Source organism: Heterocephalus glaber, unplaced genomic scaffold, assembly GCF_053883595.1.
Source record: "Heterocephalus glaber isolate CG9 unplaced genomic scaffold, H.glaber_assembly_v1.0 deba00000470, whole genome shotgun sequence".
NCBI lineage: Eukaryota > Metazoa > Chordata > Mammalia > Rodentia > Bathyergidae > Heterocephalus > Heterocephalus glaber.
In genome coordinates, this window is record NW_028258145.1 from 17,596,997 (window position 1) to 17,620,448 (window position 23,452).

Here is a 23,452-nt window from a genome sequence, read left to right on the forward strand (position 1 = left end):
GATATTGGCTTCGTGCCAGAGAAGCTAGTCCATTTATGGTCAAAGTGGACCCCGCCTTCCCAACTAGGAAGGGCAAACTAGCTGGGCGGTTCCACAGCCTTAAAAGCCGAATCCAGGCCCAGCGGACCTGTTGCTCGGACCCCGCGCGGCACGATGTGGCTTACTCTGGTGTTGCTGGCGATCCTCCTGCTTGCTGTCCTCTGCAAAGTTTACCTGGGGCTGTTCGGTGAATGCTCCCCGAACCCCTTCTCTGAGGACGTCAAGCGGCCACCTTCTCCCCTTGTGACCAACAAGGAGGCCAGGAAGAAGGTTCTCAAACAAGGTCAGCGATGATGACCCTGGGGTCTGGGACTGCGCTTGGACCTTCTAGCGAGTTTGCTTTCCCATTCTTGTAGGGCGAGCTGCTGCCTGACCCGGGCCTCAGTTTCCCCAAAAGTAGGGTGTCCGGGGCAGGCTTCCTCACCTGGAGGCTCCGGGTTTTCGAGCCTGCCATGTCGAGAGCGTCTACCCTGGCAGACCCAGGACACAACTGACCCAAGGTCTTGGCGCAGCCCAGTCCTGACCTTGCTAGTTGAAATAGCTTCGGCTCACAGGAATAGAGAACTTTCCCTCACTTGGTTCTAGGACCGTTTTCCTGTACCCTTGGGGGGCGTTCGGGAGCCGCACAGGCGTCTTTCCCAACCTGCATAGGAGCTTGAGTTGTGCCAGTCAAATGATTGAACAGTTTAAGAAAAGTGGTCCCAACTCAGGACTGATTTTAAAACTAGGGAGAGGTTCAACAGAGTGCCTGCCTCAGGCTCCAATCCCCTCCCATTAACCAGGTGCCCCCACTCTCATCTTTAAAACACACTGTGGGGCTCCAAGATTGAAAGAGTTCTGCTGCTTAAAACCAAAACACCTCAACAAAAACTGGATCCCATTTGATCCGTAGCCCCCCCCCCCCCGCCCCGCCCCGCCCCGGTAACGGGGATTGAACTAGGGACTTTTCGCTTGTGAGGCAGGTGACAGCACCACTGAGCTAATCCCTGACCCTGTAGCATCCTTCTTACTTGTAGATTTTTTTTTCTATGTGACATAGAAATAATACTGTCCTATGTGAAAGGATTAATAGCCTGGGCTTCAGAGATCAGTTTTAGCTTGAACTCTCATTCTAATTCACAACATAACCATTGGCAAGTCACTCCCATTTATCTAGGTGATCTAAAAACCAGATGAATAGCTTAACTGTTTTTCAGGTTGTGACCTGTCAGTGAGTTATGAAATGAATTTGATGGGTTGCAATTAGAGTTTTGTTTTCATTTTCTTTCTTTTTGTTGTTGTTTTGTTTTGTTTTTGAGACAGTCTCACTATGCAGCCCAGGCTGGCCTTGAGCTTACCACAATCCTCCAACCTCAGCCTCTGGGAGTGCTGGGATTTCAGGTGTGCATCACCATGCCCGGCTAAATTAGCTTTTTAAAATGCAGTAGTGGTGCACACCTGTAATCCCAGCTACTCAGGAGGTTGAGGCAGGAAGATCACAAATTCAGGGCCAGCCTGGGCAACTTGTTGGGCCCCTGTGTCAAAAAAAAAAGAGTGTGGGTGCTGGAGATGTAGCTCAGTGGTAGGGTGCCCATGCTCTAATCCTCAGTACCCCAAAAGTATGTGAGGCATCAGAGATATCAGAGTGTATCATACATAGTTTTATTATTTATTGTCATATATGTATATACACACACAACCTAGGCGGTGATATAAAATATATTTTTCACTATGGGTCTTTCTAAAACCATATGAAAAGTAAAGTTTGCAAGTTCTTTTGTCACTTGAACAATTTCAAGTCTCCATTCTGGGGCAGTGATGTTTAAAGAAACACCTTGTGTTGGAAGTACATGTATAGCAGCAGGTGATACCAGATTTCCTCTGTTAAAGTGACCCCCCCTTCCACTTCTGGATGAGAAGGGGCGGTGCCATGACTTCTCTGTCTTCCCCAAGCCTCTGCACCACACAGCCTAGCTGCTCTCTTGGCACCTGCAGATCCTGCATCTTCCAGAGAGATTCAGCTTGAAAATGTCCAGTTCCAGTTCTCAGCGCTGCCAGCCTGTGCTTTGGCCTTGTTCCTCTGCCCTGCTTCCTTGTTTTCTTTCTTCCTTGGCTGGCATTCTATGTGTGCACTTAGGACTCTCCACCTGTACTGTTGTCCTCTCTGTTTTTGTTCCTATCATAGATTCCTGATTTGTACTTTCTTTGAAAGCAGTGAAAATCCCCCAGTACTACATAGTGGCCTTGGTTAAATCAATTCACACCAAACCAAGCCACTATTTAACATAGACCTGGCCGACTTTCGGAGGTGCCAGGGTCAGGGCGCAGAGGCTCTTCCAGCTCTCGCTGGCCCCCAGTCTGGTGAGGAGACTGCCAGACACACAAGATGGGGCTAATTTGTAACTTTCTCATGAAAGGGATTTTTCTTTGAATTCCCTAAAAGACCTGTTTGCCTTGGCACAGAAGAAGCATCCATCACTGTTTTCTCTCTTCTGACCTGAGAGACTAAACAGAGATCCAAGCTCCCTTATTGAAACAATGAAAGAAACAGCAGTATTGGATTTTTTTCTTTTTCTTTTTTTCGGTACCAGGGATGGAACTCAGGACCTTGCGCTTGTGAGGCAGGCGGCAGCAGAACCACCGAGCTAAATCCCCAGCCTATTAGATTATTTTTTAAAATACACACACACACACACACACACACACACACACACACACACAAACAAACATAGACCTGGCTGGTCCTGAGGATTCCCAGGTGAAAAAGTTGAGCCACCTCAGTCAAGAGCACCTCTCTAAAACCACTCTAGAGGTTTCTTGCACTGTATGAGCTGAAGAAGTCTTTGGTTTCTCTTTCTTTATTTTCTTGCCCCTGACTGAGAAACCTCCCTGCACCTCCTCCCTTGTGCTGAAGCTTTCTCAGCCAACCGAGTGCCAGAGAAGCTCGATGTGGTGGTGATTGGCAGTGGCATCGGGGGCCTGGCCGCAGCAGCGATTCTGGCTAAAGCTGGCAAGAGAGTCCTGGTGCTGGAACAACATACCAAGGCAGGGGGCTGTTGTCACACCTTTGGAGAAAATGGCCTTGAATTTGACACAGGTAAGGCTTGTGTGGAAAAACTCTGAGAGCATGGCTCTTTCTTTTTTTTTTCCAGTACCGTTCCGGGGATCAAACTCAGGACCTTGTGCTTGTGAGACAGGCCTCCGTGCCACTGAGCTAAATCCCCAGCCTGGCATGGCTCTATCTTTAAGGCACTTGGAGCAGCCACTGTGGGGTGATACTGGGCATTTCTGATGTTTTGGAAGTGCCATCTTCTCTCCTGGAATCACAGCTGTCCCTTCTGGGCTAGGATCTGGGGGAGTCTACTGACATCTCCCAAAAGGAGGGGTGGGCAGTCCTCTCTGGGCATGGACTTGGCCTGAGCTGGACATGCTCTTCCACTTCCTTCCTTGCCCACCTTTCAAAGGCTCAATCTCCTTACCTCTGTGCCACTTTTGTCTCTCTGACTCCCAACAGGAATCCATTATATTGGGCGCATGAAGGAGGGCAACCTTGGCCGGTTTATCTTGGACCAGATCACTGAAGGGCAGCTGGACTGGGCTCCACTCTGCTCCCCTTTTGACATAGTGGTATTCGAAGGGCCTACTGGCCGGAAGGAGTTCCCCATGCACAGTGGGAAGAAAGCATACATTCAGGGGCTCAAGGAGAAGTTTCCTCAGGAAGAAGCAATTATTGACAAGTACATGCAGCTGGTCAAGGTAATGTGGACACACTCACAACTGCCTTTATTCCCAGCAAGGCTGAGCTGGGGGAGCAACTGCAGAAGGAGAGGAGATGGAGAAGAGGGATGGAGAAGCAGTCATCTTTGTCCTCACCTCAGCCTCCACACAAGTCTACCTTTGCCCTGCTGACCTCTCCTGCCAGAGAGCCTCTGCCCAGCAGCTGCTACCTCACTCTGTCTTCTGGAGCACACCTTGTTCCCTCCCTGACCGGGCTTTCATGTCATCTGATCATTATTTCAGTTGAGACCAGACTAGGATTTTTTTTTCAGTAGTGGGGATTGAATCCAGGGTCTCATGTGTGATAGGCAAGCACTCTATCACCGAACTACATCCTCAGTCCTATTGATTGATTGATTGACATGAGGTCTCATTAAATTGTCCAGGCCGGGCTTGAACTTGTGATCCTCCTAACTCAGCCTCCCAATTAGCTGGGATCAGGGCCAGGGATGTAGCTCAGTGGTGCTGTACCTTCCTGGCAAGTGCAAGGTCCTGAGTTCGATCCCTGGTACCAGGAAAAAAAAAAAGCCAAGTAGCTGGGATTACAGATGTGCATCACCGTGCCTGGCTAGACCACTGCCACCAGGGATCGAACTGAGGACCTTATGCTTGCGAGGCAGGCATGGTGCCTCTGAGCTAAATCCCCAGCCCCAGACTGGGATTTTTGAAAAAGAATTTGAGCAGGGAGGGAGGAAAAAAAAACTCATTGGGAATGCAGGGTGGGAAAAGCATAGTATAGATTTTTTTAAAAAATAAATTCAACAGGGCTGGGAATTTAACTCAGTGGTTTCACCGCCTGCTGTGCAACCGCAAGGACCTGAGTTCAATCCCTGGTACCAAAAATATAAATAAATAAATAAATTCAACAGTGTCCAGCCTTGGGTAGGTGTTGGAAGGGTGGTTCTGTCACAGCTCTTCCAGAGGTGAAGCCTGTCACCCGTGGCTCATTTTCTTTCCAGGTGGTAGCCCATGGAGCTGTTCATGCCATCATGCTGAAGTTCCTCCCACTGCCTGTGGCTCAGCTCCTGAGCAGGTGTGGGCTCCTAACTCGCTTCTCTCCATTCCTTCGAGCGTCCACACAGAGCCTGGCCAACATCTTGCAGCAGCTTGGGGCCTCGGCTGAGCTCCAGGCAGTGCTCAGCTACATCTTCCCCACTTATGGTGTGTACTGGCTGCAGGCTGTGGGTGGCTCCTGGAGGCAGAAGGACTGCCCTCCCTGCTCTGTCTTTCTTTCCTAATCTGCTTGGCTAAAATCAGAGCAGAATAGACCCCGGCCCTCTGGAGCTTGTGGATAAGAAGTCTGTCCCCTGCTGGACTCCCTGGGAGAAATTCCTTCATCAGCTCCCTGAGTGATTTTCCTATTTACTCAACCTGTGCTCCCTGGTCTTGGCAGCATGGGAGGTTCAGGAGTGTATTCCACCCACCTCAAGATCTGTAAGATACCCTGTGTGGGATGGAGACAGCTCCTCTGGTGGCCTTGGACTCTAAGCAACATTTGGATCCTAGATTGGACCTGATTGCCCCTGTTCCAAAGGTCCCCATGCCTGCTCCTGCCCCTCATCGCCCTTCTGTCCCTCCGCAGGAGTGACCCCCAGCCACACCACCTTTGCCATGCATGCCCTGCTGGTTGACCACTACATCCAAGGCGCCTTTTACCCCCGAGGGGGTTCCAGCGAGATCGCCTTCCACATCATCCCTGTGATTGAGCGGGCTGGGGGCGCAGTCCTCACGAGGGCCACTGTGCAGAGTGTGCTGCTGGACTCAGCTGGCAGAGCCTGTGGTGAGAGCCTTGCCCTGTGCTTCAGGGTCCTTGCTGGGATGAAAGAGCTCTGGGGACTCGCTGAGGACGGGAGCTACAGCTGGACCACCTTCCTCATGCCAGGGAAAGGCCCGAATTGGCCAAAGAATGGGGGCTGGGGGATGGTGATTAGTCTGGAGATAGAAAGGGAAACAGGAAGGATAATGGACTGCACAGTCCCTAGAGAACAGTATTTCATCACTATGCAATACATCAAACTATGACCTCCTTATGTGAGGGGCTGTAACCTCTTTACATCTCTGGTTCTTAGCCAGTCACGGAGTCTGTGTCAGTGTTTGCTCAGTGACTGAAGGAATTGGGGTGGCCTAGGCCTCCCGTGGGCCAGCCAGAAGTGGGGCCTACAGTCTCCGTAGCCTGGTTTGGGTGGGTGCTGTTTCCTGCATGGTCTCAGGACCCATTGAAGATGAACTCCCTGAAGAGTCCTGTCAGGAGGGACCCTGTTAAACAACATGTCAACCAAGGCAAGGCTGAGGGTTTCTTAACGAAGTCTCAGGCAAGGGGCCAAGAAGATGCTCCAGGAGAACAGGGCTGCTGTAAACAGGAATTTTCCAGAAGAATCATTGAGGAAGAAGAGGTGGTGATGAGGGTGTAGCCAAATGCAAAAAAAAAAGAGGAAAAGGCCATCAGTGACCTTAAAGAATACATTCATAGAAGGGACTGAGAAGTTGTGGGTGGCTGTCAGTTTCCTGAGGTTTTCTCTGATGCCTGCAAGCAAGCTCTGCTTCCCACTGCAAGGGGCCCGTGAAGTGAGGTAGGTGTATCACCAGTTCAGTTCCATTCCAAAGATAGCCATACATTTTTCATGTGTTAGACGATAAAGGATGAGGATAAAAGATAAATCCAATCTCTGTCTCAAGAAATTTCCAGCCTCCGAGGGAATCTCATTGTAAAGTGGCTGAAGGGCCACATAGCAACATATTCAAAGAGTAGCGGTGACAGAGCCACTGGACAAGGAGGACCTCCTGGAGGCAGAGGGGTTCAAGCCAAGTTAGGGAGAGAGCCTGCAAGGGGATGGGGTGGGAGGAGGTTGTTCCCAGATGGCAGAACAGCATGGCAGAGGCACAGAGGTATGAAAGAGCTGAGTATTTTCAAGCAGCTGAAAATGAGAGGTTGAATCATACAAAACTGCCGTTTCTAAAAGGTCAAAGAATATCAGTTGTTTGATCTGGTTCTACTAATAGTTCAATAGACTTGCAGAAGAGTGCCTGAGGATACTTCTCCTAATCTGCATCGAGCCCAGGGTCTGTTCTGCCCAGCCCTTGGCAGGCTCTATACCCATTCTGAGAAAACGCAGCATAGGCCAGGAGAGATCTGAAGGAGATAAGGGCTCTTTTCTGCTTGGTGCTCACAGAACTCAGTCAAGCTCTTGTGCCTGCAGGTGTCAGTGTGAAGAAGGGACAAGAGCTGGTGAACATCTACTGCCCTGTGGTGATCTCCAATGCAGGGCTATTCAACACCTATGAGCACTTGCTGCCAGACAGCGCCCGCTGCCTGCCAGGTAAAGACTGGTGTGTGCTGCTTTTCTTCCACCCACCCTGCTCAGCTGGGTGATGCTGCCTCTCTTCTAGGCCACTCCTGTCCTTAGCAGGAAGGCGGGAACTGTAGTTTGCTCCATCACCATCCCAGCATTTATGATTGAGGAAACAGAGGCCCACATAGGCAAACTGACTTCCCACGGAGACCCAGCTGGAAGGCAGAGCTGTCAAAACCCTAGGCTGTCAAAATCCCAGCTCTCTCTACTTCCTGGTTCAAGAGGCACAGGGCTTCCAGAGAAAAGGCCTTACTATAGGGGCAGGCAGGCAGGTCAACCCAGAGGAATGTTGCCAAGCCATTAGGCAGGAAGTTGCTTCAGGATGTTAGGTGACTTGAAGCTGTTGGTGTGATCAGAAGAAAAGAGGCTCCTGGCCAGGAAGGGACCAGTGACACAGGATGGATGACAGAGGGGACAGAGCAGCTCAGGATGTGCTGGGATGGGTTGGATTAGTGGAGTCCAGGGAGCAGGGGGAAGGAGCTGCCCACCCTCTGAGGTGGATCCCTGAGGAGTCAGGGAGGGTGAGAAGCAGCGTGGCTGTGTGGGGCAGTGAGGTGCTGGGTTTCCTCATGGGGAAGCAGGGGGTGGCAATTCTAATTGTCTCTAAGGTAGAGGACAGTGTGTTAGCTTCCTGTTACTGTGACAGAATCTCTTGAGACAACTTCAAAAGAGGAAAGGGTTTATTTTAGCTCTGAGTTCTAGAGGTTGCAGTTCATGGTCACCCGGCCCAGTGCTTTAAGCCGGGAGTGGCACAGTGTATCACGGTGAGAGTGCCTGTCAAAGGGGGCCTGGTCACCTCATGGAGGTGGGAGGCAAAGAGAGACGGAGAAGGGGCCAGGGTCCTAATGTCCCCTTCAAGGGCATGACTCCCACACCAGTGACCTAACTTCCTCCCATGAGGCCCCACTCTGTCAAGTTCCATCGCTTCCCAAAGGCCTTTAGTACATGGCCTGTGCGGGACACTTACCCAAACCATAGCAGACGGGTGCCACCGAAAGCCAGCCTTTGACTTGTGTGCCTCATTCTGTGGGCCTTAGCCAGCAACTGACACCAGTGAGGCTCTTCTTTCAGGTGGGGGGATCCCAGTGGGGTATGGCAGGGCAGCACAGCCTGGTGTGCTGCCTTTGTCCTTCTACCCCTTCCTTACTTAGTAATATTTACTTACTAGATGGCTTCTCTTAAAGTTAACATTGAGATAGGCCAAGGATTTGGCCCAGCGGCACAGTGCCTGCCTGGCAAGTGTGAGGTCCTGAGTTCGATCCCGTACCAAAAAAAAAAAAGTTAAAACTGAAAGCCAGGTGCTGTGGTGCATACCTGTAATCCCAGCCCTTGGGAGGATCAGACAGGAAGATCACTGTGAGTTTGAGACCAGCCTGGGCTACATAGTGAGACCCTGTCTCAAAAACAAAAAATGTTAGTACTGAAATCGAGGCTTGTAAGAAACTTCTGTTTGTGTGTGGCCTTTGTAAGTAGGAGGTGTCATCTGCTTTTTTTCTTTGAGATGGGATCTCACTATGTGTGAACTGGCCTTGAACTCACTATATAGCCTAGGCTGGTCTCAAACTCACAGTGATCCTCCTGCCTCACCCTCCTGAGTACTGGGATTACAGCCATGCGCTGCCACACCCGGCTGCTTCTAACTCAGACTTCTATTATTTATTTGTTTGGCAGCACCAGGGATTGAACTCACGGCCTTTGCAGGCCCCACTTCCCTTTAAAGTATTTTGAGATGGGGTCCTGCAAAGTCTCTGAGTTACCCAGGCTGGGCTCAAACTTGCTATCCTCCTGCCTCAGCTTCTTAGAGTTCTGGGACTACAGGCCTGTACCAACTGGACCTAGCAAAGACCTTATTATTTTTTTAAAAGATTTTTTTTTTTTAAAGAAAAAACATTTATTGATACATTTTAGATATACATAATGATAACACTCATTATAGGGAATTTGCACCTGTATATGATGTATCCCACCCCTTCTTTCTTTTTTCATTCCCTTCCTCCCTATTTGCAAAAGCTTTTTGTTTTTATAGCCACTGTGAGCCAGTGGGGGGCCAGGGGCTGTGTGTCATCTGTGAATAGAGAAGCTCAGTATGGAGATGGTGGAGTTAGGAGAGGCATCTAAGGCTATGTCTGACAGGAGGAGGCAAAAAAGCGGGCATCTGCCAAGCTCACAAAGAGATGGCTGTTGCTGGGGATTTAGCTGAGTGGTTCCACTGCCTGTCTTGAAAGCCCAAGGTCCCGAGTTCGATCCCCAGTACCAAAAAAAGGAAAGAAATAGCTGTAAAAATGGCTAGGAAAACTGATCCACGCCTGTATCCAAGCTACTCAGAAGGCTGAGGCAGGAGAATGGCAAGTTCAAGGCTCACCTGGGCAACTTAGTGGGACCCTGTCCAAGACATAAAGATCTAGAGGTGTAGCTCAGTGCTCCCTAGGTTCAATCTCCAGCACTAAAGGAGGGGTAAAGGCCTGGACCCTCTCTTAGCCAAAGATGGAGAGTGCATATCCAAGGCTGTTGGAGCCTCTCTGGCACAGCCCTCACAGTCCTGACCACTCTACTTGGCAGGGGTGAAGGAGCAGCTGCGCATGGTGCGGCCCAGTCTGGGGATGGTCTCAGTTTTCATCTGCCTGCGTGGCACCAAGGAGGACTTGGGTCTGCAGTCCACCAACTACTATGTTTATTTCGACACAGACATGGAGAAAGCGTAAGGCGTGTGCACATGTGTGTGTGTTGGGCAGGGTGGTGATAGCACGGAAGGAAGAGGGGATTTTCCAGTGTACTCCTGAAAGGGCTTTCACAACAAGGCTATGCCTCAGCCTCGTCCCTGTGTGGAATCACAGGGGATGGGACTGTCCTTGGGGTTGGTGCTGGTGGCCTTGAGAAAGGCCAGGGATGGGCAGCTCCCCTCTCATCTGCAGGGTGGAGCGCTACACCTCCATGCCCAGGGAGAAGGCTGTGGGACACATTCCCCTTTTCTTCATTGCCTCCCCATCAACCAAGGACCCGACTTGGGAGGAGCGCTTCCCAGGTGGGCTCAAGGTCCAGCGGAGCTGGGAGGGCCTAGGTGGGGACCAGGCAGCAGGGTAACCTGGCTCTGCACCCGCAGATCGGTCCACGATGATTGTGCTGTTGCCTGCAGCCTTCGAGTGGTTTGAGGAGTGGCAGGAGGAGCCGAAGGGAAAGCGGGGCACTGGCTATGAGACACTCAAAGATTCCTTTGTTGAAGCTTGCATGTCGGTGGTCATGAAACTGTTCCCACAACTGGAGGGGAAGGTAGGGGTTAAGAGTATGTGCTGACAGGCCCTTTCCTGGGGATGGAACCAAGGAACCAAGTGAGCCCCAGGAAGGACAGGGAGCCTGTCCAGACAGAAGAGATGAGGATCTCACCAGTCCCAACTCCTGTCCCTTTGCCTCCTCAGGTGGAGAGTGTGACCGGAGGGTCCCCACTGACCAGCCAGTTCTATCTGGCTGCTCCCCGAGGTGCCACCTATGGGGCTGACCATGACCTGGGCCGCCTGCATCCTAGTGTGATGGCCTCGATGAGGGCCCGGAGCCCAATCCCCAACCTCTACCTGACAGGTACACTGCCCTAGGGGCCAGGATCTGAGACCTCTGACCTCCCCAGCCCCAAGTCCTTTGTTGCCATCCTCAGGCCCTGGGGTCCCCTGCAGCTCTGTACCCCTGGTCCTCATCTGAGGCCCTCTCTGGGTGGCCCTGCCTCCCTCTCTCTCTGGGGGTGACACTCATGGCCTCTGCTCTTGTCTCCTAGGCCAGGACATCTTCACCTGTGGGCTGTTAGGGGCCCTGCAAGGGGCCCTGCTGTGCAGCAGTGCCATCCTGAAGCGGAACTTGTACTCAGACCTCAAGGATCTTGGCTCAAGGGTCCAGGCACAGAAGAAGCAGCAGTAGTTTGGCTAGGGATGAGTCAGTGGAATTTGCACCTCCCCTGACTTACCCATACTGCTTTTCTCCATTAGATCTGCACACAAAAAGCACACAGATTTGTTTTTGATTTAGGCATAATGTAAATCAGTGTTCAGCTGCAGCTCTTGCAGCTGGGACAGGTGATGATCTTTATACGTTTTACAACACGCTGTTCTGGGCTGCTGCTGTCCACACCCACCATGGCTTGTAATAGGCACACTCTGGTCCCTTCCCCATACCTCCCAGCTCTGGACAATCAAAGTGGATTCTAGAGTTCAGTGTACAGAGCCTCTGAAAGTGCTGCTCGGTGGAAGCAGGTCAGTCCAGTCCTGCCGTGAGGTTTTTCCTCCTGTTCACTCTTAGTGCTGTATTGGATTCTACACCTTCACATGAGTGGGGTGGCACCTGCCTCTCAATGTGCTGATGCCAAGACACTCTCAGCCCCGTCCTCTCGGTTACACAGGGAAGGTGATGTTAGTGGCCAGGACAGATTGGCCTGACTTGGCTGGGACTGGTGCGGGCTGAAGGAGTGTACCAGATCAAGGCCACAGCTGGACATCACTGAGGCAACAGTGTGTGCCAGGACATGGGCCTCGGTGTCCCCTGGCTGGCCGGGAGGAGGGTCGGGGTGAGGAGTCAGGCCCAGAACATGGAAAGCCACCCACAGATGGCATCTGCAGTTTGCTGGAACATAAGTTGAGCATCCCTTTTCCAAAATGCTTGGGATTAGAATTTCCGATTCTTTTCAAGTTTTGGAATATTTGCCTACACATAATGAGATATCTTGAGGATAGGACCCAGGTCCAAACACATAATTCATTTGTTTCATGAGAGTAATTTTAAACAACATTTAAATTATTTTGTGCATTTTTTTTTTTTTGGTACCAGGGATCAAACTCAGGTCCTTCCGCTTGCGAGGCAGGCGTGGGAACCACTGAGCTAAATCCCCGGCCGTATTTTGTGCATTTTGGCTGTGACCTATCAGATAAGGTCATGGTGGCACTCAAAACGCTTTGAATTTTACAGCATTTTGAATTTCAGATTAGGGCTGTTCAAACAGTGTGGAGGATGAATGGGAAGGTGAGATAAAGGCTAAAGATTAAGAATAATAACAGCCTTATGTTAGCCTTATTTGATATAGCACTAATAAATTTAATAAATTTCATTGCTTTGATATCTTAAATTTATTTTGGTTTCTGTTCAATAACACAAAACTACAGTGACATGGCATTTATAGAAGCTCAGTAAAACATCACATACTGAGAAATACTTATCATTAGACCACAATAAGCTTTAAAAAATATAAAGTTAATTAAGTTACAAAAAATTTAAAATATAAAACATTGCTAAACAGTGGCAATCTACTAATCAGGCAAACAAAAGAGAAGGGAAACAATTTCAACAATCAAATGTTCACTTAACATGGTCTCTCGTGAGTTAAAAGAAAATCTATCAGAGTGTAAGGAGGCTGGCTTTGTTGGCAGTTTCCATACTATACAGCTCAGACACAAACCCTTTACAGACAAGTTTCTAAACTGGAGTATTTAGGAAATTCACATCTAACTTATAGATCTAGCTGAGCTGAAAGTCTCTCCTGGCTCTGGATGTACAGTTAACATTAAACCTCAAAAAATTTCTTTCCAGGGCCGGGGATTTAGCTCAGTGGTTCTGCCGTCTGCCCTGCAAATGCAGGGACCCGAGTTCGATCCCCAATACCAAAAAAAAAAAAAAAAAAAATTTCTTTCCAGCATCCTTAAGCAAGCAATGCCAAACTCAACCTTCCTAGCAAGGGTTTTCAGGAAAGAGCCTGGTGGAACCACAGGTTTGGTGTACACAGGTTTGGTGGTGTACACCTTCCTCCATGTTCAAATGGTTGAGAACATGTGTAAGGTGCTCTAGCTTTCATCACATCCAGCATTATGTACCAAGTTACCCTGTAAAAACAAAGACTGGAGAAGAAAATGAATATAACCATCGGGAATTTTAGAGGTACAGAGTTCTATCACTGAATGTTTCATTAAAAGCCATCAATGCGGAAAAAGAATGTCAGTATAGTTAGTTGTCAGGTCTTTTCTGAGTGGTCTTAGGCTTTCTAGATGCACTGGCCTTCACCCCCTCAGAATCCAGACATGAACTCTAAACAATGTACTCAGATTCGGGCCGGGGATTTAGCTCAGTGGTTCCGCTGCCTGCCTTGCAAGCGCAAGGACCCAAGTTCGATCCCCGGTACCAACCCCCCCCCCCCAAGAAAGCAATGTACTCAGTAATCTGTAGCAAGAAAACAAGGTCCTCTATTAACATCCATGACTTGGACAGATTCACCCTAACAAAAATTGCCCTTCTACCCAAGGTGGGGCAGGAGAAGAAGCCCACAGTCTCTGCAGGGAGCCTCTGTGTGCTTCCTACACACAGCTGCCCAGCCAAACCCTGGCCGGAAGTGCCTCAGCCAGCTCACCCTCATCCACACCACAGGTTTCCTTTGGTGTGAGAGAGTTCCTCCAGTGCACTCTCAGCACAAGCAGTGATACTTCTCAGGGGCTCAAAGGGTTGAGCCAAGTGGACTCCACGACAGTCATGTGTCTACTTGTGGCCAACCTTGGTTTTTGAAACCAACTTATCTTCTTGTTCTCTTTAAGAGCAAAAGCCAACATGTATAAGGTCACAGAATCCAGTAGCCAGAAAGCTGTTTGCCCTCGTTGAAGTCACATGAGGGAAGAAAACTCCCAACGTGCCTAAGGAATGTCACTATGCTGTAACAGTGCCAAGGGTTGTCTCTCAAGAGCTTAGGTTTCTTGGGGAGACCAGCATGACATCAGATACTGACTGCCCTGTTCTACTGAAGTTCCAATATAAGTCAGTGGTATTATTAAGAGCTATTGGAGTAGAACAAAATGAGCCAATCTCATGGTGTGGGGCAGTGAGGAAGGAATAGAAAACTTGGGCTGAGTCCTGAAGAAATGGGGACTTGAGGACAGCAAAAGATGGGAGAAAACCTAAACAACAACCGTAGGAAGCTGGGAAATGCAGGACAGAGTCAAAGATGGACACTCAACATGAGGGAGCTTTGGCTTTGTCAGAAAAAGACAGGAAGATGTCACTATGCAGAGTCCTGAATACTACAGTCCGTAACTTGATTCTAACCCATGAAAGGTCTAGACAGAGGCTTCTGTCTCTTTCTGGAAACATCAGTGTTTCCAAAATTATCTTTCTGAGATGGTGGACAGGAGAACCAATTAAAGTGATTCCTGAAAAAACTATTCACAGAAAAGTGAAATGGCTGGAGGTGTGGGATAGGGGAAGCAAGGAAAATGGAAAGACAGATTGTAGCTGGAAATATTGGGCAGCTGAGAGGAGTACAATAGATAAGAAGAGTGAAATTCAATTTTTTTTTTTTTGGTACCAGGGATCGAACTCAGGTCCTTGCACTTGCGCAGCAGGCGATGAGACCACTGAGCTAAATTCCCAGCCCGTGAAATTCAATTTTTAGAGACAACAGCTGAACTATTTAGCAAATCATATGCCTGGGTTCTTTGGGAAGTAGGCCAAGGATAAAAATAGGAGTCATCACTTAAGAAGATGAAGAATAGATGCATTTTTGAAGAGAGTGAAAGGACTGGAGGCCTGGTTCAGAGAACTTCTTCCCCTCCAGCATAGGCAAAGGCACCAGACGGTGTCAAAGACACCAAGAAAGGGAGTGTCCATGTGCATGGTCAGCAGTGTCCAATTCTATGAAGTACAAGACCACACTGTGAGAATGAGCCATTGGATTTGGTGATCTGATAAGTGCCTAACCCTTGGAAACAAAAGAAAGACAGGGACCAAAGTGAATAATGTATGCAAAAGCCACGAAGAGAACTAATGGCAAAGCAACACTTCTGGAGCAGCAGAATAGCAGAATGACAAATAGCATGGGTGGGAGCTGGGGAAATCTGGGCATGCATAAGGGCCAGAGGGAAGGTGCCACTGAAGATGGGCACAAACAGAAAACACTAGAGGAGGGAAGACAGTTTGGGAAGGCAGAGAGGGGAATAAAATAACTAGTGTCTGAGCGAATGCTGGAGAAGCCTGAGAGAATTCCTCTGGTTGGAAGAAAATAACGTTAAGACTGCACAGGGGCCGGGGATTTAGCTCAGTGGTTTCACTGCCTGCTGCGCAAGCCCAAGGACCCAAGTTCGATCCCCGGTATCAAAAAAAAGAAAAAAGACTGCACAAGTAGAGGGAATGATGCCAAGGAGACTATGCACCCACTCCTCTGCTCCATCTTGTGCTACCGGCCAACAGTGAAAACTTCAACTCTGAGCCATGGGCTGCTGTCAGCCAGGTGGGAAACTGAAGCAATCAGGATGGTCTCTTCTTCAGATAGACTTCTTCCACAGCACCAAACTCATGTATTTCCTCCCCTCCGACATTCCTGGCACATCCCTGAGATTAGCTACTGACCCTCCAGCCTCTCAGTCCTAGGGCAGCTCGACTAGAACAGACTAAAATAAAACTTGAAACCAACGTGTGACCCAAGACACTACTCTAAGGTAACCCAGGGAGCCCACTGGATTTTAAAAAATTTAATGACCCTTGACATGGGATGGCAGAATTTTTACTAATTATCCTTGGCATCTTAGATGAAAAGACCATTAAGGAGATTAAGGTAAAATGGACAGAGAGTGGAGTTAGTTTCTATATATAAATCTGTTTTGTCTATTTTAGGCAATAAAGGCAAAATAGAGTATCTGGGAAACTTGTTTCATAAAGGCCCTTGAAAAAAATCCAGACCAAAACCCTCTTACATGTTTTCTTTCAGAGAGCATGAACTTGCCCTTTTTAAAGTTCCTATTTCAACAAGTGCAACCACATTTGTAAAAATTCTGATGGGAACAGTGGCTTCCCTTACAGAAACCTCAGGCTCAGTTTTGTGTTCAGTACTACCAGACAGAAGTGGATTTGCTTTGTCCCAAGTGATACAAAATACACTATCAGAAAAACATGGAGAACTTATGCTAAGTGGGTCAGACTTGCAGGCAATAAAGCACCTTTTAACCTGTTTGGGGTTGCTGTTGAAGCCTCTGTAGAGAATTATGTGCTCTAAGTAGACCTCTGCCTTCTAGTACTTCACCATCTTCTACACCCCTTAGGTATCTCTACTTGCAGTTTTCTCCTACATCTGCAAAGGTAAGTAGCGCAGAGCAATGCCAAGGTTAAGGGCTAACTTACTGCACAGCCACGAAGCCAACACAAGGGAAGGTAGACAGCAGTGTAGCCTGCCCAGGCCTGGGGTGTCCCTTTGGTCATAGCCATGTTTCCACACGCTCCCTCGGAGAAGGAAAGGATGGATGGAACACACCAGGATAAATACAGGGAACACAGAAGTACAATGCCACCAAAGTGCAGGTGCAAAACCCAAAGCAATGGCCCCCACCTCTGCAAGACTTGCTGTCAAACCCCACTGGAGGTCACATTACTTTTTTCTTCATTTTTCTTGATTTGGAAACAAATCAGCAGGGAGGACAAGGTTCTTGCAGTTATAAATCAAAGCTGAAATGAGAGCAACACAGTCCATTGGTTACATTTATCTTTTTTTTTTTTTTTGGTACAGGTATTGATCTCGGGTCCTTACACTTGCGCAGCAGGTGGCGAAACCACTGAGCTAAATCCCCAGTCCTACACTTATCTTTTTCTAGTAGAATATACCACCATACTGTTGATCTTACAGCAACTGCAGTTGAAGGAAAAGATTCAGAATTAAGACAATCTTCAGCAGTGCAGTACCTGCCTGGCAAGCGTGAGGAGTTTGAGTCCCAGTACCAAAAACAAAAACAAAACGGACAGAATTAAGACAATCTGATCCATTACAGTAAGACAGCAATTCACAGAAATAAAGGCTAGGGAAATAAGAGTTTTGCCTATCATGTGTGAGGCCTTAGCCAAAAAAAAAAAAAAAAGATTCTTTTTATCTTTATTTTTTTTATTTTTTATTTTATTTTTTTTGGTACCAGGGATTGAACTTGGGACCTTGTGCTTGCCAGGCAGGCAGCAGAACCACTGAGCTAAATCCCCGGCCCAAAGGATATTTGTTAATTTTTTTTTTTTTTTGGTACTGGGGTTTGAACTTGGGACCTTGTGCTTCTGAGGCAGGCAGTGGAACCACTGAGCTAAATCCCAGGCCCCTATTTTTTAATTTTTTTTTTGGCTGTACTGGGGATTGTACCTAGGGTCTCGAATATGGTAGCCAAGCACTGAGCTACATCCCCAGTCCTTTTCTTAAAATTTTTTGAATCAGAGTCTCATTAAGTTGCCCAAAATGGACTCAAACATGTGATCTCCCTACTTCAGCCTCTGGAGTATCTGAGCTTACAGGTATGCACTATGCCAGAACATCAATGAGTCTTGCTGGGTGTGGTGGCACATGCCTGTAATCCCAGGACTCAGGAGGCTGAGGCAGGAGGATTGAAGAGAGTTCAGAGTGAAACCTTGTCTTAAAAATAGAAAAACAAAACACATTAATGAGTCTTAAAGTTAATATGAAGCAAAACATACACTAGAAATACACTTGATAGAAGAAATACGGGAATCCTGGCTTCTGCTTTATACGCTCGTGTAATTGTTTAATATTTTGTTTCCAGTGGGGGTAGGGAACCATTACGATGAATGAAAAAAATCCCTTATGTCAATTATCAGGGAGAGTAGTGGGCTAATTATGAACTGAGTGAAGTGGTTTATTCTGTAGCTGGTATGAGTGGTACAAATGAGCTGTGCTCCCTGCAGGAAGTCTGGAACAATTCACAGCTGGCCACTGACTGATCTTTACCAATGCCCTCCCTGTTGCTAAACAGAACTGGAGCGGGAAAGGTTCCTGCTGTCAGCAGCCCCTTGGGAGTGCAGATTTCCTGCTGAGAGATAGCACCGCCTGCCCCACTCCTCGCCCCCCAAACCCTGCTCAGCTCCTGGGGCTGTGGGATGGAGGGAGGGATTTTCTCCCTGACAGAGGGAGACTGGCCACACTCAGAAGGTGCAGCTCACAGAGCCTGATCCAGGCAGCAGGAGGCCTGTGGCTTCTGCACTCACTTGGGGAACACAGTGTAGTGCGCTTTGCCACCTGAAGTGTGGTTCCAGCAGTGTTTGATCTTCTGGGAACTTCCTTGAAATGTGGATACACCAGCTCCACCCCACATGTAGTAAATCAGATTTTACTTTTTATCCCATTTCCCAAGGTGACTCATATGCCTATTAAGTTTGTGACCAGTTAGTGTACAGCAAAAAACCCAGGCCTAGGAGTCTAGAGAATTGCCATTGGGTCCTAACTTTGAATGGGAACTCAGGAAGAAAATGACAGCGTTTTGGGGGGCAGGCTTGTCCCTTTATCTATAGTAAAGAAAGGTCTCTTCTAGCTCTAACTCTGAGGGTACATACACAGTATGCGGATGGTTCTAGTTTGCAGTCTGAAAAGGGGTGGGGGGAATGACAGCACCCTCAGCTGCTGCCACCATGCCAAATGCCAGCCCACTGCTGTGCCTGTCTGTTGCACATCCTCCTGGGAACATGGCTCCTTCCTTACCTTTAGGTTCAAACGCTGGTAGTCACTCGCTTTTGGTCGTCGAGTGACTTTGGATCTTTTTCCTTCCAGGGCAAAAGCAATGATCTGGAAAAAGCAAAAAGAAAAGGATTAAAAGATGGCTCTGTAATGATATTATTTCAGTCTCTAAAATCAGAGGCAGGCAGTCACCCCACAGTATTAGTTAATGACCCTGGTTGAAGAAAGAAGCAGACACCCAGAGAAAGGCCTAAACCTTGTATGTGTGGTGCTGGGGATCAAACTCAGGGCCTTGCACATGCTAGCCAGGTGGCCTACCAGGCAAAGGTGTAGCTCAGTGGTACGGCACTTGCCTAACATGTTAGAGGCTTTGGGTTCAATCCTCAGCACCACACATAAAAAAAAATTGTAATGATTTTAGGAACGGGGCCTAATCATATCAGAATGCTGCTTAATAAGAAATGACAAATGGAGGAAAGCTATTCTGGGCTCTAGCTTGTGGAAATCTGTATGCTCTGATCTAGGATGCTCAGTCAAAGATCTGCCAAGCACTCCCCTATGCTTTAGCATAGGTCATTCCTTTTTTAAAATCATAATCAGTAATTGTTTCCTATCTAGGAATGTACTCCTCACCCCTACACTGTGCTTTTCTTTTTTTGTACTGAGAATTGAACTCAGGGCCTTGCGCTTGCCAGGTAGGTGCTTGCCGCTGAGCAACATCCCCAGCCCACCCCACACTGTGCTTTATCAACCGCTTTTTCTTTTTTTTCGGGGGGGGGGGTGCTGGGGATTGAACCCAGGGCAATGCACCTTTTGGGCAAGTGCTCTCTACTACTGAGCTATATCACCAGCCTATGGCTGGTTGTTTGTTTTTTAAATTTTGAGACAAGAGTCTCATTAAATTGCCCAGGGTGGCCTGGGAACTTACATCTTCTTGTCTCAGCCTCCTGAATAGCTAGGACTGCAGGCGTGCCCCACCACACCTGGCCATCAACCACACTCTTAACTTCACTACTTTCATAAACACTTGGAAAATAAGGAAGGCACATTTTTACTACTGGTCTGCCCTCATTCTTTATAGCCATAGGCCTAATAGCCATCATGGACTGAATCCTCCAGTTTTAACCAAGCCATTAAACCAATTTTCTAAATTCTCAGGGCTCACATAGAAAATGCAATCATTTAGACTGGTTACTAAGGGACAGAGAATCACTTCATACCCATGTTGCTAAAGAATAAAAGATGTGTGAGCCAGGTGTGGTGGCACATGCCTATAATCCCAGCACTCTCGGAGACAGAGGCAGGAGGATTACAGGTTCAAGCCCAGCCTAGGCAACCAAGCAATGTAACAAGACCCTGTCTCAAAATAAAAAATAAAAAGGGCTCAGGATGTAGCTCAGTGTGAAAGTCTGGGTTCAATTCCTAGTAAGGCAAAAAAAAGCGGGGGGGCTATCTGGCCGGGGACATAGCTTAGTGGCACCGCACCTTCCTGGCAAGTGCAAGGTCCTGAGTTCAAAAAAAAAAAGTTCAGTACCAAAAAAGAAAGAAAAAATGGCTATCTGAAATTTCTGGGCTTTTTTTTTGGGTACCAGGGATCGAACTTGGGTCCTTGCGCTTGTGAGGCAGGCTGCAGAACCGCTGAGCTAAATCCCTGGCCCCTGTGGGCTTTCTTCTAATTCTCATTGATTGCAGAAGAGAGTTCATGGGCTCTTTGTTGTGATACCTAACCAAAACTGTTCTTTCTGCCAATACAGATGCAAAATAGGTTGGGAAAGAAAACTAGAAATGATATGCTATGTCAGGCATGGAAAAAGGGACAAGAAGACCTCCATGTGTCAAGTATTCAGGTCCAATGAGGCTGGGAAGGTCCTAAGTTCAAGGATTGGGGCGGAGATCCCATTTTGGGTCAGGTCATAACGACGTCCTAATTTGGCACCTAATGCAGCAACAGGTCACATGATGAAAACATGTGATTTACAAGAATAAAGAGTCCTAGCAGGCTTTGAGGAAAAATTAAAGTTTGTCTTAAAATCCCCAGTCCTCACTGACAGCTGAGGGATAGATACCTGCCCATGCCACATTTTCAGGGTGGAGGAAATTCCATTCCTTTCTCTTGAGGCTATGCTTGACTTACCTTCCGTTTGTTGTGATAGGCAACATACAGAACAGCAACAAGAATGGCTGCAGTCACCAGATATGCAAAGAAGTGACTGCTCTCTGCACTGGCACTTCCAAGATTGTTCTTATACAGGTCATCCTTCTCACTGTTCATGGAATCCAAAAGTGTCCCTTCCCGGTTCTCACTGGAGACAGGCCCTGACATCTTTTCTTTCTCTTCTTCAGGAGGCGATCCCTCCTCTGGCCCTGTATCACCTTCTTCGGCCTCCTTGGGCTCCACATCCTGAGTAGTTTCTGAAGATTTGTCTTCTCCCTCCTGCCCAGGTGCAGAGAGGTCAGAGTCGATTGTCAGTTCAGTCTTGGAAGCATGAAGTGAGGTCTCTCCCTTTTCAGGTAGTCGGGTTTTGTCAATCTCAGAGGTCCCCTTGTTACCAGAGGGGTTAGATATGGGCTTGGAGTGTTCTTGTGTGGACTGCTGCACTGAGTCCAACTTGCCAGGATCTTGTTTTGGAGTCTGTGTCTGCACTTCTGACCTACTGGGGACGTGTACCGGGGGCTGCTGTTGCACCTCCGATTTGTCAGGGTCTGGTTTCTCTGGGGGCTGCTGTTGAGCTTTCGGCTTGTCAGGGTCTGGTTTCCGGGAGTGCTGCATATCCGATCTGTTAGGGTCCGGATTCAGTTGCTGCTGCGTCTCCGACCCGTCGGGGTCTGGTTTCTTTGGGGTCTGCTGTTGAGCTTCCGAACTGCTGGGTTCTGGTTTCGGGGTCTGCTGGGTTTCCGACTTCTCTGAGTCTTGTCTGGGGGACTGCTGCTGAGTCTCCGACCTGCCCTGGTCTCTCTCGGATGGTTGCCTGGACTCCGACGGAGAGCGTGGATCTTCCCGATTAGACAGCTGGGTGCCGGGGGAAGGGCTGTGGTCGCCGCCGTTGTCTGTAGAAGGCTGAGATGTAGCAGTTTCTTCCCTGGTGTTGGGGTTCTGATTTTGGTTTGACGGCGGTGCGGTCGGCGAGGCTACGGAAATAGAAAAACCAATATTAAGGCCTGGGGAGGGGCAGGCCGGGATAAGAGCAGAGGACTCCTTAGAGCTGAAGAGACCGAGGGCGATGGGCGAACTCGGGGAAGGGGAGTGGGAGCGAACAGAAGGGTGCGCACGACAGAAAAAAAGCGAGGACAGGTGGTGACTGGAAAGGTGAATGAAAGTGGTGGGCCTGGGGCCAAGAGTGGGAAGGGCAGGGGGTTCTTACCCGCCGCTGCGACACTCAGCAGGAGTAACGCAACCAGGAACCGCATCCTGTACAGACTGCGCTTCCGCTCTCCACTGTTCTCGAGAGAGCCGCGCACAGGGCTCTTTTCCGAAGCACCGCCCCTTCCGGTGCGCGCAGCCCCGCCTACCGCGGAACCTGTGGGGCTGACATGCCGCGGTCCTGGCCGGACGTGGTCCTCTGTTGCAGTCTTGGTCGTGCAGCCCCAAGAGAGCAGCACCCCCTTTTCTCTTCTCTCCTCGCACTTCCGGGCAGCCCGCTGAGTGCAGGCCTGGCACTCGTTCCCTATCCTCCGCCCGGAGCTCTCACCTTTCCCTTTCATGTGCCTTCCGCACAGCACCCCAAAACCATCTGTATTCAGCTCTTTCGCATGTAGAAACAGACCCATCGTCACCTTTGTAGCGGTAGTCTGCGTCCTGGCTCTCCTCCCTCCTGACCTGGCGGAAATAGGTCGCCAAAGATCATTTCTAAAAAGTTCATTCTTTTTCTAATCATAAAAATCCAAGAAGAAGGGCCGGGGATTTAGCTCAGTGGTTTCGGCTGCCTGCTGCGCAAGCTCAAGGACCCGAGTTCGATCCCCGGTACCAAAAAAACAAAAAAAACAAAAAAAAAAACACCAAGAAGACAAAGTCTTAGCCTCAACCTTCTTAGTGTATTTTCTGCCTTGCAAACATTTAAACATTCTTAATGGTTCAAAAATGAAAATGGAACCCTGGGTCTTCTGTATGCTAACCACTTGAGCTACCACTGAGCTATACTCGTAGACCCGCATGAAGTTTTTTTTGGTTTTGTTTTCTGTTTTTTTGAGACAAAGCCTTGAACTGCAATTCAGGCTGGTCTTGAACTCACTATGTATCCCAGGTTGGCCTCGAATCCTGCCTTGGCCACCCGAGTGCTGGACTCAGGCGTGCATCACCACACCAAGCCCACATGTAGTTTTTAAAGACAAATGCAATGTACTCATTTTCTTTTCCTTCTTATTTGATGTTTCTCTTTCTTCTGCACATGTTCGTTTTCTCTCCAAATTCGGTTCACTGAATAGTTTTATATCCCATCCCGTTGTTTACACCCTGGTGTATTTAAAACTGTGTTGCTTGAAGTCATTTTGGTTTTTTTGTTTGTTTGTTTTGAGACAGGATCTCACTATGAAGTTCAGGCTGGCTCTGAATTCACTACGTAGCCCAGGCTGGCCTCGAATTTAGGGTAATCCACCTGCCTCATCCTTCTGAGTGCTAGGATTACAGGCGTGGGCCACCAAGCCTGGCTTGAAATCATTTTGTGAACATTTTGCCAGGCTACATGTTTTGTAGACGGTGATTTATTTATTTATTTTTTTGTACCGGGGATCAAACTCAGGACCTTGGGCTTGTTAGATGGTGATTTTTAAAATTATAGGTTTTAGCTGGGCTCAGTAGCAAAAAATCTAAGTCCCAGATATTGGGGAGGTTGAGGCAGGAAGATGACTTGAGCTGGAAAGTTTAGGG

The 23,452-nt window shown here is 48.5% G+C and overlaps 2 protein-coding genes across 3 annotated transcripts; one reads left to right on the forward strand and one right to left on the reverse strand.

Annotated features, from left to right (window-relative positions):
* The first annotated feature begins 66 nt into the window (after window positions 1–66).
* Window positions 67–12,246, forward strand: Retsat (retinol saturase). 2 transcript variants are annotated; one of them, XM_004844624.4, is made up of 11 exons: window positions 67–322; window positions 2,933–3,115; window positions 3,533–3,774; window positions 4,755–4,956; window positions 5,378–5,575; window positions 6,993–7,112; window positions 9,705–9,843; window positions 10,058–10,167; window positions 10,246–10,412; window positions 10,559–10,718; window positions 10,909–12,246. In XM_004844624.4, exons 1-11 carry the CDS (start codon window positions 154–156, stop codon window positions 11,046–11,048), a joined length of 1,830 nt encoding a protein of 609 aa, XP_004844681.2. In that variant the 5' UTR covers window positions 67–153; the 3' UTR covers window positions 11,049–12,246. The 2 variants fall into 2 exon arrangements, with proteins under 2 accessions (XP_004844681.2, XP_087060425.1); XM_087204299.1 differs by having other exon boundaries at window positions 10,279–10,412.
* Tgoln2 (trans-golgi network protein 2) lies at window positions 12,224–22,392 on the reverse strand. Its single transcript, XM_004844625.4, has 4 exons — window positions 21,951–22,392; window positions 20,723–21,717; window positions 18,613–18,696; window positions 12,224–16,592 (listed from the first exon to the last, which is right to left on the reverse strand). Exons 1-4 carry the CDS (start codon window positions 22,354–22,356, stop codon window positions 16,587–16,589), a joined length of 1,491 nt encoding a protein of 496 aa, XP_004844682.3. The 5' UTR covers window positions 22,357–22,392; the 3' UTR covers window positions 12,224–16,586.
* Window positions 22,393–23,452: the final 1,060 nt, after the last annotated feature.

Coding starts and splice junctions, on each gene's coding strand:
- Retsat (XM_004844624.4), top strand. CDS start 154: ATGTGGCTTACTCTGGTGTTGCTGGCGATCCTCCTGCTTGCTGTCCTC. Junction 323..2,932: donor GAAGAAGGTTCTCAAACAAG/GTCAGCGATGAT, acceptor CTTGTGCTGAAG/CTTTCTCAGCCAACCGAGTG. Junction 10,413..10,558: donor TCCCACAACTGGAGGGGAAG/GTAGGGGTTAAG, acceptor TTGCCTCCTCAG/GTGGAGAGTGTGACCGGAGG.
- Tgoln2 (XM_004844625.4), bottom strand. CDS start 22,356: ATGGGTCTGTTTCTACATGCGAAAGAGCTGAATACAGATGGTTTTGGG. Junction 21,718..21,950: donor GCTGAGTGTCGCAGCGGCGG/GTAAGAACCCCC, acceptor CTATTTCCGTAG/CCTCGCCGACCGCACCGCCG. Junction 18,697..20,722: donor CCTATCACAACAAACGGAAG/GTAAGTCAAGCA, acceptor TGCTTTTTCCAG/ATCATTGCTTTTGCCCTGGA.